This window comes from Branchiostoma belcheri, unplaced genomic scaffold (genome assembly GCF_001625305.1).
Source record: "Branchiostoma belcheri isolate BF01 breed outbred unplaced genomic scaffold, Haploidv18h27 scaffold3, whole genome shotgun sequence".
NCBI classification, from domain to species: Eukaryota; Metazoa; Chordata; class Leptocardii; order Amphioxiformes; family Branchiostomatidae; genus Branchiostoma; species Branchiostoma belcheri.
The window spans coordinates 3,744,020-3,761,024 of record NW_017803909.1 but is presented as its reverse complement, the minus strand read 5'-3'; the positions used below and the strand labels follow the sequence as shown (position 1 = coordinate 3,761,024).

At 45.7% G+C, this 17,005-nt stretch overlaps 2 protein-coding genes across 2 annotated transcripts; one reads left to right on the top strand and one right to left on the bottom strand.

The window, feature by feature from the left end:
* The first annotated feature begins 258 nt into the window (after positions 1 to 258).
* LOC109473925 lies at positions 259 to 2,779 on the top strand. The gene is made up of 4 exons (XM_019774093.1): positions 259 to 551; positions 1,148 to 1,368; positions 1,680 to 1,802; positions 2,094 to 2,779. Exons 1-4 carry the CDS (start codon positions 322 to 324, stop codon positions 2,654 to 2,656), a joined length of 1,137 nt encoding a protein of 378 aa, XP_019629652.1. The 5' UTR covers positions 259 to 321; the 3' UTR covers positions 2,657 to 2,779.
* Positions 2,780 to 2,984: 205 nt separating this feature from the next.
* Positions 2,985 to 16,091, bottom strand: LOC109473926 (plasminogen-like). Its single transcript, XM_019774094.1, has 18 exons — positions 15,892 to 16,091; positions 14,675 to 15,118; positions 14,315 to 14,441; positions 13,904 to 14,037; positions 13,741 to 13,767; positions 13,142 to 13,596; positions 12,712 to 12,898; positions 12,171 to 12,410; positions 8,216 to 8,338; positions 7,601 to 7,675; positions 7,287 to 7,418; positions 6,563 to 6,751; positions 6,010 to 6,258; positions 5,575 to 5,755; positions 5,007 to 5,132; positions 4,306 to 4,451; positions 3,865 to 4,010; positions 2,985 to 3,363 (listed from the first exon to the last, which is right to left on the bottom strand). The coding sequence occupies exons 1-18, from the start codon at positions 16,049 to 16,051 to the stop codon at positions 3,202 to 3,204; spliced, it is 3,303 nt and encodes a 1,100-aa protein (XP_019629653.1). The 5' UTR covers positions 16,052 to 16,091; the 3' UTR covers positions 2,985 to 3,201.
* Between the last annotated feature and the right edge of the window lie 914 nt (positions 16,092 to 17,005).

Here is a 17,005-nt window from a genome sequence, read left to right as displayed (position 1 = left end):
TCTAAAATTTATGTATTGGACTTATCTATGTTGAAAGCTCCTTGGATTTATTGTACCACTCCATAGTAATAAGTCGTACAAATGGTCAGTCTTGGCCCTGTGACCAAAGATTAGCCCAACTGTCCTGCCATTCATCAAGTCATGCAGTATAGGATCGATGCAAATGATTATCTTTACAGAAAAATGGTTCAATAAAACGTAAACGTTACGCGCCTTGTTGCAGAAGCCCGGGTGACGTGCATGTGACAGTGATTAATTATACTCCAGCAGTCCTGGTCAAAGTTCACTACACCTTAGGGGCCTTTAGGCTTGTTGCCTGCCATGGGTGACAACGTGGACCAACAAGGGGCGGCAAGCACAAGTCCCACCGACGGCCAGGCCGACGAAACCAAGGCGGTATTCGCTCAGAAGATCGCGGACACGATCACGTCAGGATTCGTGACCCTGTCGCTCGCTATCGGCAGGAGGACGGGCCTGTTCGATGTACTGGCCAGGCAAGAGGGGCCGAGAAGCTCGCACGACATAGCTGCCGCCGCGGGCCTAAAGGAAAGGTATGGACACAATACTCATGGTGTTGGTCTTCTTTTGATATGATTTGTGTATTAGTCTGTGGGCGGGTGAGGTAGACAAGGATATCTGAGCCTGTGTCAGCCAGTGTAAAAGGGATTGGAGTGACAGGTGTCCGTACGGTATGGTGCCCGAACAGCCAATGATCTAGATTATGGCACTCTACGTAATACTATGTCTTTACGAGGTAGCTAACATGTTAGCCATTTACAGAGTGTATTGTGTGTAACTTGACAAGAAACAAGAAGTAAATCATAGCTATAATGTGTCAGAGAAGCAGACTTTGACATCATCGATTGTCCACGGTTCTGGGGCTCTCACTTTCGCGTTTTTGTTGACCTCTGAACTACGTTGTACGTTTGGGAGTTATATTATTCAAATAGTGTCGCATAATATCCGCTTAACTTACTTACATATATTGTACGATTTCGTACCTTTGTGCACATAGTACATGGCTTATATCTACTTGAATAATTGTTCTTTCATTTGAAGTGCCAAGGTGATTTTAAACCTCCTTGGAAGTGCTCTGTTAGTTCGTTATTTTGCTTTCATGGCCAACATGTCTCTGGGTACTATCCAGGTATGTCCGGGAGTGGCTGGGATCCATGGTCACCTCCCGTATCATAGAGGTAGACACGTCATCGGACATCCCTCGGTACTTCATCCCCCCTCACCGGGCGGCCGTTCTGGCGCCCACCGACGGTGCTGAGATCTTGAGGATAGCCTTCTCCGAGAGAGTTGTTCACCTCGGGAAAGTCATGGACGACTTGGTGGAGTGTTTTAAGGAGGATGGTCCTCCGGGTATGGTAAAACTTTTAATGGAACCGAGTTTTAGGAAAAGCTCTTGAAAACAGTGACGTCGACAAGTTCCAACATATTGTTTCCGTTTCGTAATACGATATCTTTGGAATTTTTGCGGGTGTATTGGTTTTTTTTTTTATGTTTACCGTTTCTTCTTCTTCTCCAAACAAATAAGGTCAATGACCTGAACCAGACGTCTGTCATTTTGCATTTGCTTTGCAAATGTTACCTTTCTAGTTTTTTTACATTTTCTTGTCCTATTCGCACTGTGATTTGTTATGATTTATCTGATGGAACTTGTTTTTTTACAGGGTTACCAAGCTCTGCTTACCCGGACTTCCAAGGATGGCTACAGAACGTGAAAGGACCACTGCTAGATTCTACCTTCATCGACAAATTCCTTCCTACCATTCCTGGGCTAATCGAGAAGCTAGGTTAGAAGAACCAGATTTCTTGTGACTTAAGATACGACTACAGTTCTCAAGAAAGTAAAAGTTCGTGGCCTAAAGTCCAGCCTTGTTACGTAGTTATAGGTCCGCTCCAAAACGTCCCTATAGCTAACAAGTTAGCAGTCATAAAGATAAAACTTCTTTTTTCAATTTTCGGTGAAATGGCGGAAAGAAACTATCGAACCTGTTTTGTGTGTTGAATCAAAGTGGGGTGCATTTTAACGTACCCTTTAAGGCTCATGCTGATCTTACATGTATAACGATGTCCTTTTGTAGAGTCAGGTATCACAGTGTGTGACGTCGGCTGTGCCAGTGGCTACCTTCTCTTCCTCATGGCCCGACGATTCCCCAACAGTACGTACTACGGGATCGACGTCTCTACGGAAGCCGTCAGCATGGCCAGGAGAGAGGCCGCCACCAAAGGGATCACCAACGTCATCTGTGACGTGGTAGACGCCACCAAACTACCCGAGGACTGGTCGGAGAAATTCGACTACATCGTCACCCTGTCCACCATACACGACGTGCCGGCGCCAGAGCGGACTCTGAGGGAGATCCACCGGGTACTGAAGCCGGGCGGGCAGTACTCCATGTGGGAACGGGACGCACACACGCAGCCCCGCGACAACATCGGCGTCCCTAAAGCCAGTATGATCTACGTGATCAGTATGATGTCGTGTGTGCCCATGTCGCTCCATGAGAACGGCGCGGCCTTGGGCGCGATGTGGGGGCAGGAAGAGGTCCTACCCATGCTCAAGGGGGTAGGGTTCTCTGACGTGAAGAAGTTGGGTATCCCCGGTAACCAGGGTGCAGCTCATTATCTTTGTTCTAAGCAATGAACCCTATAGCCTCCTTGTTCTAAGTCAGGGCAGTAACGTTAACATGGAGCAATATACCAGAATGTATCACTATGTTTGGTCCGAAGAGGATTTATGGATATGGCATGTCGCCGATTATTAGGTTGCAGTTCAATAAACCGTCAAATGCATGAACCGTTGATACTGGCATTTGCAGCAGATGCTGCTTACTTGTTTAAAGGAGTGTGGTCATTTGTGGTCATTCGATAAAAAGACGCTCCCGAATTATTCTCCAGTTCTACCTCAGTGTAACATAGACGTTCCTACCTCGACTTCAAACGTATAGCGAGATTTAAATGGTTAAGAAATAGACATTGGATAGTGCTTTATTTGGAAGCAGTAGTGGATAATATGAAAAGAGCTGCTAAAGAAAACAGCATCTATGAAGAAAGACATCATAGTCCTCTAATAAAACGTACCGTTATCAAATGAATGAATGAATGCAAAGTAATTAAGCGGCTATAAGTAGTTTTTCAGTACGCGGCCTTGCTTTGATTGAGATTTTTGTGAACAGTAGAAGAAGAGGATCAGTTGTTCAGCATCATGTCTTCGATCCAGTCGGAGAACTCGGTGACCTTGGCATAGACTCCGGGGCGCATGGGCAGTGCGCAGCCTCGTCCCCATGACGTGACGCCCATCAGATACCAGCGGCCGTCCATGGAGCAGACCAGAGGGCCGCCGGAGTCTCCCTGTAGAGGGAACATTTCATATTTCAGTATAGGCGACGATATAAGATTATGTAGTAGCTTTAAGCAGTCCCATTTTATACTTTACTACTTGTGGTGGGGTCGTGTGGCATAACGGTAGAGTGTTCGGCTCAGACCCAAGAGGTCCCAAGTTCGAATCCTCCTCGATGCCACCGATCTTGTATCCTTGGGAAAGGCACTTTACACGACTGTCCTCTCTTCAATCAGGTATAAATGATTGGGAGAGCCATACCCCACGCACGTTAAAGAACCCACCACACTTATCGAAAAGAGTAAGGGTCCTTCCCGGTATGAGTGGTTGAGACCTTTCAGTCTGATCTCAGGTTTTACATCTTTGAAGAGGTGATAGTCACCTGTTATGTCAATCCTTCCATTAATGTGGGAAATCTTCATAAATAAATATACTGAGATAGTTTGTGACGCTATTGCATGACATTTTACTCCAAATACGTTCCACCATAAACTGTGTGAATTATAGCTTACCCTACAGGAGTCCTGTCCACCTTTCTCGAACCCAGCGCAGAGCATGCTGGTATGGAGCCTCCCGTTGTAGAAGTTGGTGCTGTTACACTTCTGTGTCGGGATGAGCGGGAGGAACAACTGTTTCAGCGCGCCCTCACCACCAGTACCTGCACACATCGAAACGTAGAAAAATAATCAACGTAAAAAATACGAGCATTGAGCAATGTATCATGCTTTCATGTAATATGTTTTCTTTCGCAGGTTTGCAATGTTTGGATATAGACAGCAATAGACCGATCCTGAAGCCCCACCCACCTCCGTCAAAACATATAGAAATGCAAATATTTGAAGGGCCTAAAGCCACTCTCTTATTGGTCGAACTCCTAAAATTGTGATGGGAATTCGGGATCGGTCTTTTTCGTAGTAATGCAAAAGTTAGTCAGTTAGAATTCGAAGGTGCACCTAAGGTGTCTCCCCAGCCGGTAGTGACGCACGAGCCGTCCTGTGTACGTGTGGTGTCCGCCATGTTGCCGTCCGGCAGACACGCCAGGTTGGCGATCTCGTTCAACATGGCCCGCCGAGGCAGCTTGATGAGGGCGATGTCATTCCTGAAAAAGGTAACAAGTTCGTACTCAATGCTATCTTGTCTAGTAGTGCTACCATATTCAGTTTAGCGTTTACAAATAAGGCAAAGACAGTAAAGGGAGACTAAGTAATGATTTCCATTTTTCTTTTGTAATCAATGTATGAAGTGAGTTGAACAAACCGTAAAGGTAAACATATTCCCGTGAAATGAACCAGAAATATTACATGTACAACAGGAGTGCATGACGTTAACACCCTCCAGTTTAATTCCGGAATTATAGTTTAATTCCGAACTTATTCCCATGTCTCACCAACCTTACATCTAGAACATCGTAAACTATACGTAAAATGGTGTTAAAAATATTGCAGATAAATTCTGAAGAATTCTGAAAACTGAAGAATTGGGTTAATCCCCAAGGGGCCCTCGATGGCTGCTACATATCTCATTTTTACCTATAGTTTACGATATTCTAGATGTGAGGTTGGTAAAATATGGGAAATAGTCATAATCAATCTGGAATTCCGGAACTAGACTGGAGGCTGTTACATAATATATCGGATATAAGTAAGCCCTATACCTGTAAGACGGGAGACTGAACTCCTTGTGGAGGATGATCTTCTCCGCTGTGAACCTCTGCTCCATGGCGTCCTTCTTATGTTTGTGATGTTTCCCGAGGTACACCTCGATCTCATCGGCGCTCCTCCTGTAGCGACACTTCTTAATGTAAACTCATTGAAAATTTCCCTGCATTTTTTAAGCAATCGCTAGGTGTCACCCTTGCGCCATGGTACTGAAAAGCTATCCAATGGGTAAACAGGTTGCTGAAAGCCAGGAGACATAGACTTTAACAGGAATCTACGGCCAGAGAAATGGGCCATGTTATTATTGCTCGGCACGCAAGAAAGTCTAGTAAATCAAGGTGTATTTTTTTATCACGGGGACAATCTTTAGATAAAGAATATCCTATGCCTACGGAATGCATCAATAAGATTTTCATTAAAACGTATATCCCCAGCGAATAGCTAATCTTATCAACCTTGCCAAAAAGGTTCCTAGTCCATACCTACACAACTTGTTCAAGACAATTAATCCATTCTGATTAAATCAACTTAGAAATGAGTACGTCTTGCTTATTATGTACGTACCCTGTCAAACAGTGAGCCGCCGTGAGCACCCATCGTGAGGAGATGAGGGTCCCACCGCAAATGTGTCCGTACTCCTTTCTGTATAAGAACGCCATCCACGGCCATGCCCCCTGTACGGCCACCGTACCGCCAACGATCCGGGCGATGCCTGGCGATACGGTGAGGTACTGCATCCCACAGTCTGTCAACAGAGGTAACGTTGTAACCAGACAAGTCAAATACTAGTCTAGCATATGTGCGTATATATTTTCTAACCTCCAGGATCATACTTCGTTTGTCCTCACTCATTGAAAATGTCCCTGCAGTTTTTGACCAAATCGCTAGGTGCCACCTTGCACCTTGGTGCTGAAAGGCTATCCAATGGGTAATACAGGTTGGTACTGAAAACCTTAGTAGTGCAATCGCTGAGACTGAAACGTGGAGAACAGTTGTTACCTTCTTCCATCTCCTCCTCCTCTTCTTCTTCTCCTTCGTCAGTGTCTTCTTCCTCCATCTCAGTCTCCTCACCGCCGTTTCCATCACCACCCTCACCCCCTGTACCGCCGGTCTCTTCTCCACCGGTACCCCCGCCGGTGGTGCACAGTCTACAGCTGGGCCGACACCTGACGTGCATGTAGTTCGGGTTTTTGGTGCACTCACCTCGCCTGGCCCAGTCTTCGCAGTGCTGATGCGTGTCCCTGCAGTCTGGAAAGTTAAAAAGTTTGATTTAAACACAAAGATTACCTGCAGAATCCAGAGAGAGAGGACAGATTACCGTCAGCGTACAAATGTATATCTTATAAAATACGTTGTCTTTTGAATGGTGTATGCAACAAGAATGTACTGGGACATATGTGATACTACAACTACCCCCCACCACAAGCAAGAAAAACTTTTTCTGTAGATTGGGAGCTGTGTTACTTTGGGGGGGGGATGCTTTCTGAGTGCTATCTAGTAACGTTATATACACGAATTCTTGCGCTACAACACGTTGACTCTATCTCCATACCTCTATCCCCTCCTCCCTGTCCTCCCGAGCCAGTCCCGGTCCCCTCCGCGGTACACTTCCTGCAGCTCTTGCGGCAGTACCTTATCATGTAGGCGTAGTGGGAGGTGCCCTGGGCGCAGAAACCTCGAGTAGCCCAGCTGGGACAGTGGTAGTGGTTGTCCATGCAGTTATTCGTAGTCATACTGGTAGCTGGAGAGATAAGGTATGGGAAAGAAACATGAATGACCACAGGGACCTGGAAGATTGGCTGTTGGCTGAATGTTGTTTTCTACCAGTGGACTAGCCCCCACCGTAGAGTGGCCCAGGGGCTAACGTTACAGAAGCGGAGATGGAGGTGTTACTATGCATGTACACCAAAAGATGTGGGAAAGTACTAACCTAATTGTAAGCTAAACAAACAAATAAACCTCTAAGACTATGCGCAGATTGGATCTAACACAGAAGGCGCATAATTTTTTTTATTTCTCAACATGATGAGTAATATTTCGTAGCAAGAAATCAGCAATTCAAATCAATAGCGCCCCCACCCCGCCAAGCTCTTCCTCTGAGGTCACATTTCCAAACCAGGGCCGGGCCGGGCAGTCTTATGGAACGAAAAGTATGATATGAAAAACAACAATAGCCTGGAGTCCAGCCTTGTTAGCTTTGGTCGGCTCCCCAAGATCCGTTACCCTGCGGGGTAATGTGACCTCAGTAGAATGCGCCTTATTTCTGCTACACTTACATCCGCCTCCTGACACCGTACAGAAGCCGCAGGCCCGGCGGCAGCTCTGCACCATGTAGGCGTAGTTAGACCGGCAGTAGCCCTGGGATGCCCAGCTCTCACAGTACTGGTTCCGGTCAGCACACGCTTGTTCTGGGGATAGGAGATAAATAATACTGGATGAATGTGCTTCTTGAATGATGCACTTCTTAGCAAAGTTTAATGAAATGAATTGATCATTATACATGTACTAGTAAGTCAAACAGCATACATGTGAAAAGTAATGTGTGGATTTGAATAGCAGAAGCGATCGTAAAGAAATGAAGTCTTCTTACCCGGAGACATCATTGGCGCTTCTACCGTATCGTCCTCCCTGTCACCGGGTGGGTCCGTAGGCTCGGGCCCTCCAGCTGAAATAAAACATCAAAAGTGGTTCTAGCTCTTCGTGTTGAGATATATGCGTGGTAGCCTAGCCGTGTAATTTGCCCTTACATGCACGCATTTTTAATATTTTGGAAAAGACCTTTCATTTCGTATCAAATGTTAAATTCCTGCACAATCCCTGGGGTACAGCAGCGAATAAAAACGTTGCTATATACCCCCTCCCCCCCCACAAACACACCTCGTCCCTCTGTGCTTTATATTGATCGTTGCAAACCACGTGCACTGGGATCTAACCTAGTGCATAGTACTCGGTGCATAGTGAACTTGACCTTCAGATCAGGGCAATCCAGCCTAAACCAGGGCAAAATGCGGTGCTTAATGCTGATTGGTCAATATCTTAAACTCGAGCAGAACGCCCTGCAATAGAGAGGCACAGTAAAAAGTATAAAAGGAGGAGTGGTCCGATCTCTGTCATTTTTAAGAAAGACTAAATAAAGTCGAAACCGGTCTCATCGTTGTCATTTTCCCATCGCTACGACTGAAACCACGTGCACGGGCATACGTACAGCAGAAGCCGCATGTCCTGGGGCAGTACTGGCGCATGTAGGACCGGTAGTTGTTGTTACAGTGCCCTTCAGACGCCCACGCCTGGCAGTGGTCACGCTGGTCCGCACAGACCGGCGGCTGAACTGAAACGGTAGAAACTAGAAAGGTAAGAGCATAATGTTTACGTTCGCATATGGTCTGCTCTGTTAATTCTTACTCAAACACATATGGTTACAGGAGCCTAAATCCTTCCACTGTAAAATTGCAACATGATGTAACCCAACACGGTGACAGACGTCTGGTTCAGGTCATTGACCTTATTTGTTTGGAGAAGAAGAGGAAGAAGAAACAGAGCAAAAGCAATATGTTTTCCTTCTGCGAAAGTAAACATAGTAAGCACCGTAATTGTTTAACAACAAAAAATTATACAATTTCATTTCCAAATGCTTATGAAAAGCCCGTTGTGCTGTGTAAGTGGCAATATAAATATTGCCTAGTTGTTGGATGTAACGTTTAAGCAGATTGAGCACTAAACAAAGTATTGTTCCAAAACTCAAAGTATAGGATCTGTTGACGTTAGTGTATCCATAGAAATGTGTTATTTATAATGCATGTAAAATCTTATCTTGGCAGACTATAGCGTTGGCGTATACGTACGTGAGCGCATTTAAACAGGCCAGACAATCAAAGCTGTTCTGTTGTCGCGTACAGGTCTGCAGACGCGAGGAGTGAAGAGACTATTCTCGGTCTTAAGCAGGGTGTGAATCTGAGCTATCCGATGGCGGCGGTTATCCAAGAATCTCGGCCAGCCAATGACCACATCCGTACCCAAGAGACGGCTGAAAACACGGGATTGTGCGTACGTTGTAATGGCCCCTACCAGGAGCCAGAACCAGTCAAGGTAGAGAGTCTACAGAGTAATATCGGATCTACCGATAAACAAGGGCAAAACGCAACACCGTGTGAAACTACTCATGAGTACGAAGACCCAGAACCAGTAGCGCTACGGTCTCCCGATGGTCAGTCTGGTGGCCAGATGACCAGTGTGGCCGTAAGCGCATCCGATGGAGCAGGAGCAACCGTTGACAACCGGTCCCGACTGAGGCGAATGTATGGTGACCGTGTGGGTAAGTCAGAAATCTTTTCTGGGAGCGACGCTAGTTATTCTGCAGAGGGACGGTTTTGCCAACGAGAGAGTTTTGCCCGGGAGAGCCCCAAAAATAAACTCTCTCCCAGCAAACTCCCTCGACCGCAAAACCGTCCCTCTGCAGCATGGCTCGCGTCCCCCCCCCACACACACACATATAACGCTGCCACCCCACAAGTCTGCGAAGGAGGCTACATGAACAATAGCTTAAGCCTCGGTCACACAACCCACCGTACGTGCTTTTTGTCCGTACGTTTTGTGGGAGGCTACGTCTGCTACGTTTTTTCTGAAAACGCGGGGAAGGAGTGGCATCGACGCACGTCACTCGCACGTCACTCACACGGTTTCACAAGGTGTAAGACTGTGGTCTGCATGACACGTCTGGCCGTGAGCGGTTGCGTGCATCGTACGTTGCGCAAGTGGTGAGTTGTACGTGCTTACAACGTACAATCTCTGAGCGATTGCAACTTTACCATAAGGAGGCCGTACGTATACTCACGCGTGCGTCTTTCGTACGGTACGTACGGGGCACGCGCGTCGCCCGTACTCGCACGCACGGGTGGTGAATCCGTAGACCGCACGCAGAAAAAGTTTTACATGCACTTAAAGTTCTACGGAGTGTCTGCGTCTCCCAAATCCGTAGGATTCCGTACGGAAGCGGTACTCACCACGCACGGATGCCCTGCGTTTACCCACGTTTTTGCACGTAGACAGCACGCAGAAGCACGTACGGCGGGTTGTGACCGAAGCTTTAGGGACCTTGTATCATCATGGTCAGCTGCGCGCTATACAATTACACAAGTTTCCAACAACACTTGATTATCTCGAACTTCAGATCTTGGAAACGGCAGGATAAAGAAAATGCATGTCTTCATTCAGAAAATATTTATGTTCTTTAAATCTAAAATAGGCAAAATCATTTTTCTTCTTCCCAGGCGGGACCTTTTGTGGCCGGTCGGTGTCGCGACCCTGGTTACGCTGTGGTGCAGTCACAGCTGGCGCCATCATAGCACTAGTGACTTTCGGAATTTACATGGGGATAAGCATGAAGGTATTTGTTATATGTAGCCTAGATGTTTGCCCTTTATCAGCGGGGTAGCCTTTGTATAGTATATTTTGTGAACAGACACTGTCTTAAGCTTTTTGGATTTCGTACAAATGTTGAAATGCATGAGTTCCCAGAAGTACCAAGAATAATATCAAAGAGACAGACTGCTTAACGATATGCGTGCACGTTTTGAAAAAAAAACAGTCTATCGCACTAAAGCCATATATTTGCTTGATAAAAAGGATAGTAGGAAGGACTGTTCATTTTTGTCAACTATAGTTCCACGTCCCCAAAGGAAAACGTAGCCATTTCCTTCACAATACGTAAAATTTCTCGATCTCGGCATACAGCACAAATCTGCTTGTTTGTGTATTCTGCGAACACACTACTTCAGAGAGGCAGGGGGTCCTCGCTTTGTTGTTGAATTAGTCTACATAGTTCCATACATGATGATATACGCCTAAAGCTGAGGTCACAATTTCCACACGGGGCCCGGCCGGGCAGCTTTTGGGAATGGAAAGTATGATATAAAAGACAACAAAACACAGAGTCCTTAATAACAATCATGGGCACCATTTCCGTATATTCTTGATATGAATTGTTGATTTTTCGTTCATACAAACAGCCCGGCCGGGCCCCGGTTTGGAAATGTGACCTAAGCATAACACGGGTAGCAGCAGGACGTTCACGATATGCTGTAGAGTAAACTTCTTTTCGTTCGTACACTATTCATGCTATACTGATGGCAAGAACTCTAATTCTCTACAGACAAATGCTGAACCGAAGAAAGAAGGTGATGGTATGTCTGACACAACACCACCTGTGTTTTTACTGAATTCTTTGTACCTTTACTTAGTCTTGCATTTTTGGCATTGTCCATTGTTTGGTATGTGTTTTCTATTCTGTCCATGACTAAATGAGGTGTACGTTGTATGCATCAACGTTCAACCAGGAATGATTTTAACGTTGGGCCACATTCATACCCACAGGTGATCAGCCTCTAACGAAGTCTGCTGAGAGATGCTATGGAAACTCCGTGTATGACTACATGGGACCAGCAAACATCACCGTATCCGGCAAAGGCTGCCAGCGGTGGGACAGCCAAACCCCACACAAACACACCTACACGCCGGACGAGTACCCTGACGCGGGGCTAGAGGAGAACTATTGCCGTAACCCTGACTATGACGACTGCCCCTGGTGTTATACACTAGACCCTGACATACGGTATGATTGTTGCAATATTTGCGGACTGGAATACAGGAAATAGGCCGTATATTTCAATGGCCATTCCTTTGGTGAATAACACAAATTTGTTTAGAAAAAGCAAGAAAGTAAACATCCTTGGAAAATGGAGGCAAGATTTTAGTTTGTGAACGTTGTTGCCCTTACAGCATGCACTGAAGATGGGGTCATTTTGACTGAATTGCTTGAATTACTGACTACGAGCATAGATCTCGAGAGTACTATGCTAAAATGGAAACCATAGAAATCTATACTAGAACTTAGAACTTTCCATTGCAAACAAAGCTGCATACAAGAAACTAAAAGAACAGGAAATAATTTCCATGATAAAAGATGGTAGATTCTAGCATGCTGTGAGCGGTTATTAGATGAGATATTAAATCTTAAATCATGCAAAATGGTGATTTTTTTGGCATCGTAACCATAGATCTACATGTGTTGATGGGAGGATTTTTTCACCTATACATCAGAATACCGATATTTTTTGCACCAACAATATCAAAATCCTAATACGGGATACAGAATCAGGCCTTACCACAGGCTCGTACGTCACACAGCTCCCATTTCGTGCCGGGGTCCGTGGTGTAGCACCACACTCCGGATTCTCCGTCCGGATTCCGGCAGTAGTTCTGCTCCAGTCCGGATGACCGGTAGTTAGCAGGTGTCCTGTCGTGCTCATGGGGCGTCTGACTGTCCCAGCGTTGACACGTCTTGCCTGTCTTGGTCACAGGGACGGTTCCTCGGAAGGATGCCCCATCTCCCACCAGGCAATTTGCTGGTTTATGAATGTAACAAAAGACGTATTTTTATAAACGTTGTCTTGAAATCCAAGTGGGACATAGCCTGGGTGCCAGACGCTGGCGTTCATAAGCAATAGATTTTTGTGGGGAAAAGCCAGTATGCTGCCCAAACCCTTTAGAGGCAGTGTGCCAATCGGGGTTCGCGGGGCGTATGGCTTCCCTGGCCGAAGGGATTATCACTCATTCGCGGTAGGGGCTGGCACCCAGGCCAAGTGGGACAGAGCAAAGTTTCGGAGAATATGAGGATAAGAAAATTCCCAAAGACTTCAGCCCTACCTGTTCCTACTCCTGGGATCATGGCGAGTTGAATCTGTCCATCAGGCAGGACCCGGTCCCAGAACTTGAGCTCGTCGAACAGGGCCTCTCCCGTGTACTCCCCCGGCTGGGTGTTGGCGCTGCCCAGGTACAGGTGCGTGTGAGGGTCGGTCTCCAGGGGCGGGATCTCAGATTCAATCTGAGCAATCTGGAAACAACGTTAGAGGTTTATATTTGGTGAAAACTGCAAGATATAGGAGAACTAATCATAAAGCCAGACACACAAAAATACTCTGACAAGATCTGACAAGATATAGTATGTGAGTACAGTATGTGAGGGTTATCCTTGGTGGTAACTACTTTTGTCACGAAAAGGCATTTGAACTACTAGTACTACCTTTGTTGAATGCTTGTTTAAAATCTTAAAAGATAGTTGGGTAGTTTTGCGTACCAGCTGGACCATCCCGTTCCGGAAGATCTCCAGGCCGCGTTCCTCCAGCCAGGTGACGGCCACGTGCGTCCACTTGCCCGCGGGAAGGTAGACTTTTGCCTCGTGGCGAGACTGACGACCGTTGACGGCGACGTTGTAGAGATCATTGCGTAGATCCGCGGCGGTCTTGGTCAGCGTGAACCCCCGCGTACTGGTAAAGGCGTGCCCGCCGCTGTTGATGTAGTACTGAGCGCGGTTATCCTCGGCGGGACGTTTGAACCAGAAGGCCAGGGTGAAGCCTCGGGGGCAGTTGAGGGTGGTGCCGAGGCAAGTGCCTGCGAAGTCCCCCAGGTCGGCGTACTGGTTACGGCGCGATTCGAGCAGTAAGGCCGAGCCGCCGACACCTTCGCCCAGTGTGTGACCGTTAGGAGTAGTGAACGTAGACTGGTGGTCTAAGGAGTTGTAGTACGCCGGTTCTGTAAAGTATGAATAACCAAAGATATAACGTCCTTCGTATAACCAAACCAAAACCATCCATTTTGTATTATAAGACTCAACATTAGCAGGACTATAGAAGGCAAGAAAACAATTGTAATTGTCATTTTTATTGCAAAGCTTACCTGGAACTGCCTCGGTCTGTGGCCGATCTGAGTAAAGAAAATGGCAGAAAAAAAGTTTAAAACTAACAAGAAAATAAACTACTAAGAGAAAATTTGACGAGATGGAAACTGTATTTTCTTTCTTAAGAAAATGTCTCGTGGTAAGAGAGAGGTATGACCGTACCCTGTTTCTCGTAGTAGTCCGTTTGCAGCTGGTATCTGACGGGACAGTTCTCGTACGCCTGGGCGGCACTCTCTCGGGTGTCGGTGGAGAAGGCACAGGTCTTGTGGTGGAAGTTGAAGTCAAACGACCGACATCTGCGGGGTGTAATGTACAACACATATGTGAAAACGATATTTATAGTCAAGGGCAGTTACAAGTATAATTTAATTATTAAAAAAAAATACACTTAAGCCAAAATGACTAAGCCAAAAATACTGGTGGGGTCTATATATTAATTAAAGATATCCTGCAGCTTTCAAACATTGCACATTGCTATTGTTGAGAGAATCGATACACTACTAGTACTGAACCGAATCTTAAGATCAGAATAGTCTGAGATGTTATCAGTGATAGAAAACGAAGGAAACTCACGCAAGGAGAGAGTCGCATCCCTCCGCACATCTCTGCACGGTCGAGTTCCTCTCACTGCCGAGCTGGTTCCGGTGCCGGATGCAGTTATTCCGGTGAACGGTGTAGCCAGGCGGGGTGTCCGTAAAAACTGAACAAGAATGTTGAACAAACGACCATGATGAAAAACAGAAATTTCATCGTTTTGGTAATGTTGCAAAAACGGCTGAAAGTTCGTCATAAATGTTACTCAAAATAACAGACGATGTTTATAATTATTCAGAAGTCTGTTTTCCGTACAAATATTCTATGTAACTACGAGTATGGAGGTAGAAAATCATATTTTCTACCTACATGATGTAACACAGCTCAGGCCAAACTTACCACGGTGCCCGTACAGCCCCAGTTCCAGTAGCCATGGCTGCCACCCGGTGTGGGTCTGGGTGATGAGGAGCCTCCAGTACCGCGCCGTCGCTTGAAAACCGCCGCGTTCTTGCCATTGGTCCGTCCCCGCCAAGATGTCGTCTTCGCTCGTGACGTTCACCCAGTTATAAGGTTCCCCGCTGACCGACTTCTGCAGCGTGAATGCTTTAATGTCGTGTATGTCGTCTCCGTAGTTGATGATTCCGACACTAGACAGACTGTAGGGCACCCTGAGGTCCAGGACGACGTACCAGTTGTTGTAGTACCGCTCCAGTCCGTAAGGGTTCCAGTAGGTTTCGGTGTCGCCATCCAGCACCTTCCCGGCGTCTAAAGTAATATCGCCGAAACTGTAGGGAGTTCCGGACGACCCCACAGTCCATGACTGGTCCCGAACCAACCATTCGGCTGTAGAGATAAGCGACATGACGTTAATAACATTTTTTGTTCCTTCAAATTGTTAGCTGGCTGTGCCTATCTATCTACCAAGTGCGTAGCTGGTCGGTAAATGTCCATTGCAGTTGTAACAGTATTAAAGACTGGATTACGATATTCAACGAAAGTACATGTATATCACATCGATATTTTAGCCCGGTAAGAAAGATTTTACACATTGCAATAGATGCACATTGATATATCAGACGTCTAGACGCCAATATAATATTAATCACCATTGCACCGTGGGCAGGCGCTAGGACAATAGCAGAGCCACTTAGATCTGTCACAGTGAGGTCAATGATCAGATAACGATCATACATTGTACTTTGTTTGTTGTAACAAGGTTTACAGCACTCCGACTAGCACTTGTACAAACAACGGCGTCTAGGCTGTTGTTTTTTTCTTGCCTTCTTTCTTAACACGCTCTATTAAAAAGATGCTGTTTCTTCTAACTGCAATTCAAATAGACCATCTAGATCTAATGACTGAATTTGAGATACAAGTAACTTCTAACTGCAAGGATAAAATTTCACGGCCTTCCACAAACTTAGAACAAACTTAGAAGAGCTTTCACGCAAAGTTTCTTTGTGTCTTTAAACTCAAGTTTAAGTGTTCAATGGAACAGTGCAGTAAATACTTTTGAGAAGGCGTTTCAGTGAACCTATACGGTAACATAACATTTTACTCTTAGACTAGAGAGACCCACACAAACCAATTTTACGACAGTTTCATCTGCTTTATACCTGAAACGTCGTCCTGGAGAAGCGTCAGCGACGACAGAACGTCAGAATCCTCCTCGTCTTCTTCAGAAAAGTAACCCTCCGGGCCGACCGAGTCACTCAAAGGTGTCGCCAGCCCCTGGCAGACCACCAGCACAAGCAACAACCCCGTCAAACGCCGCATTTCTCTTCACGTCTGGGCTTCTAGGGGCGAATGGCGTGGCCTTGTCTACCCCAATTATGGGTTTCTCTGTGTACCTGGTCACATGTGATAATTTATGATCCACTTGTTTGTGTGAAAAGTGCCCAGGATGTTTGATCAGCGTCTTAGGAATTGCCGTGATTCAAAGTTTGATCCAATCTGCTTTAGTAAATTACACATTCGTATCGCAGTTTTCAAAGTTAGTTCAGACGCAAACACTTTTTGCATTATGAACATTACGTCGATGAAGGTTAGACATCCAGGTAATACGATACGCCAAAAACAGTTACTCAAGCAACTGGATATGATTTTGAAAACGTCAAAACGTTTTCAAAAACGTCAAGACGTTTTCAAAATCATATCCAGTTGCTTGAGTAACTGTTTTTTGGCGCATTATGAACATTATTCTAATGTCCTTGGTTCGACATTAATATCGTAAGGCAAAACAACATTGTACTAGTATAACAGTGACCACACATAATCAAAGTAAAGTAAAGACACCTTTATTGCAAAATATTTCAGCTTCATAACACTCCGGTTCAGAAGAGTAACAACCCGACTATACAGACAAAATAGTTGTGGTAAACAACCCGAATATACAGATTTCTGACAGAATAAAATCTCCTAGGCTATGAAAGGCACAGTTATATCTCGGGTATCACTAAGTTCCAGCAACACACTGCCATTGTAGGCACTTCTAATTTAAGACACAGTTCATTCTCCCACGGCAGAGCTATCCCGCGGCAAATACGCCTTACTGGTAAGAAAGCACCCCTGGCGTGGGAGGATGACACAGTTGTGCTTATTGAAAACTTGAAGCAAGAGAAAAGGAAGGTGGAAAATAAAAAGGGTTATCTAAACTTTCAAATGGAAGGGGTAAGGAAAATTGACATGAAAGAACAGCCCTTCTATATACTACTTGCATATTTTTACCTG

Coding starts and splice junctions, on each gene's coding strand:
- LOC109473926 (XM_019774094.1), bottom strand. CDS start 16,051: ATGCGGCGTTTGACGGGGTTGTTGCTTGTGCTGGTGGTCTGCCAGGGG. Junction 14,442..14,674: donor GGGGCTGTACGGGCACCGTG/GTAAGTTTGGCC, acceptor ATTCTTGTTCAG/TTTTTACGGACACCCCGCCT. Junction 4,011..4,305: donor CGGCTGGGGAGACACCTTAG/GTGCACCTTCGA, acceptor CGATGTGTGCAG/GTACTGGTGGTGAGGGCGCG.
- LOC109473925 (XM_019774093.1), top strand. CDS start 322: ATGGGTGACAACGTGGACCAACAAGGGGCGGCAAGCACAAGTCCCACC. Junction 552..1,147: donor GCCGCGGGCCTAAAGGAAAG/GTATGGACACAA, acceptor GGTACTATCCAG/GTATGTCCGGGAGTGGCTGG. Junction 1,369..1,679: donor TAAGGAGGATGGTCCTCCGG/GTATGGTAAAAC, acceptor GTTTTTTTACAG/GGTTACCAAGCTCTGCTTAC.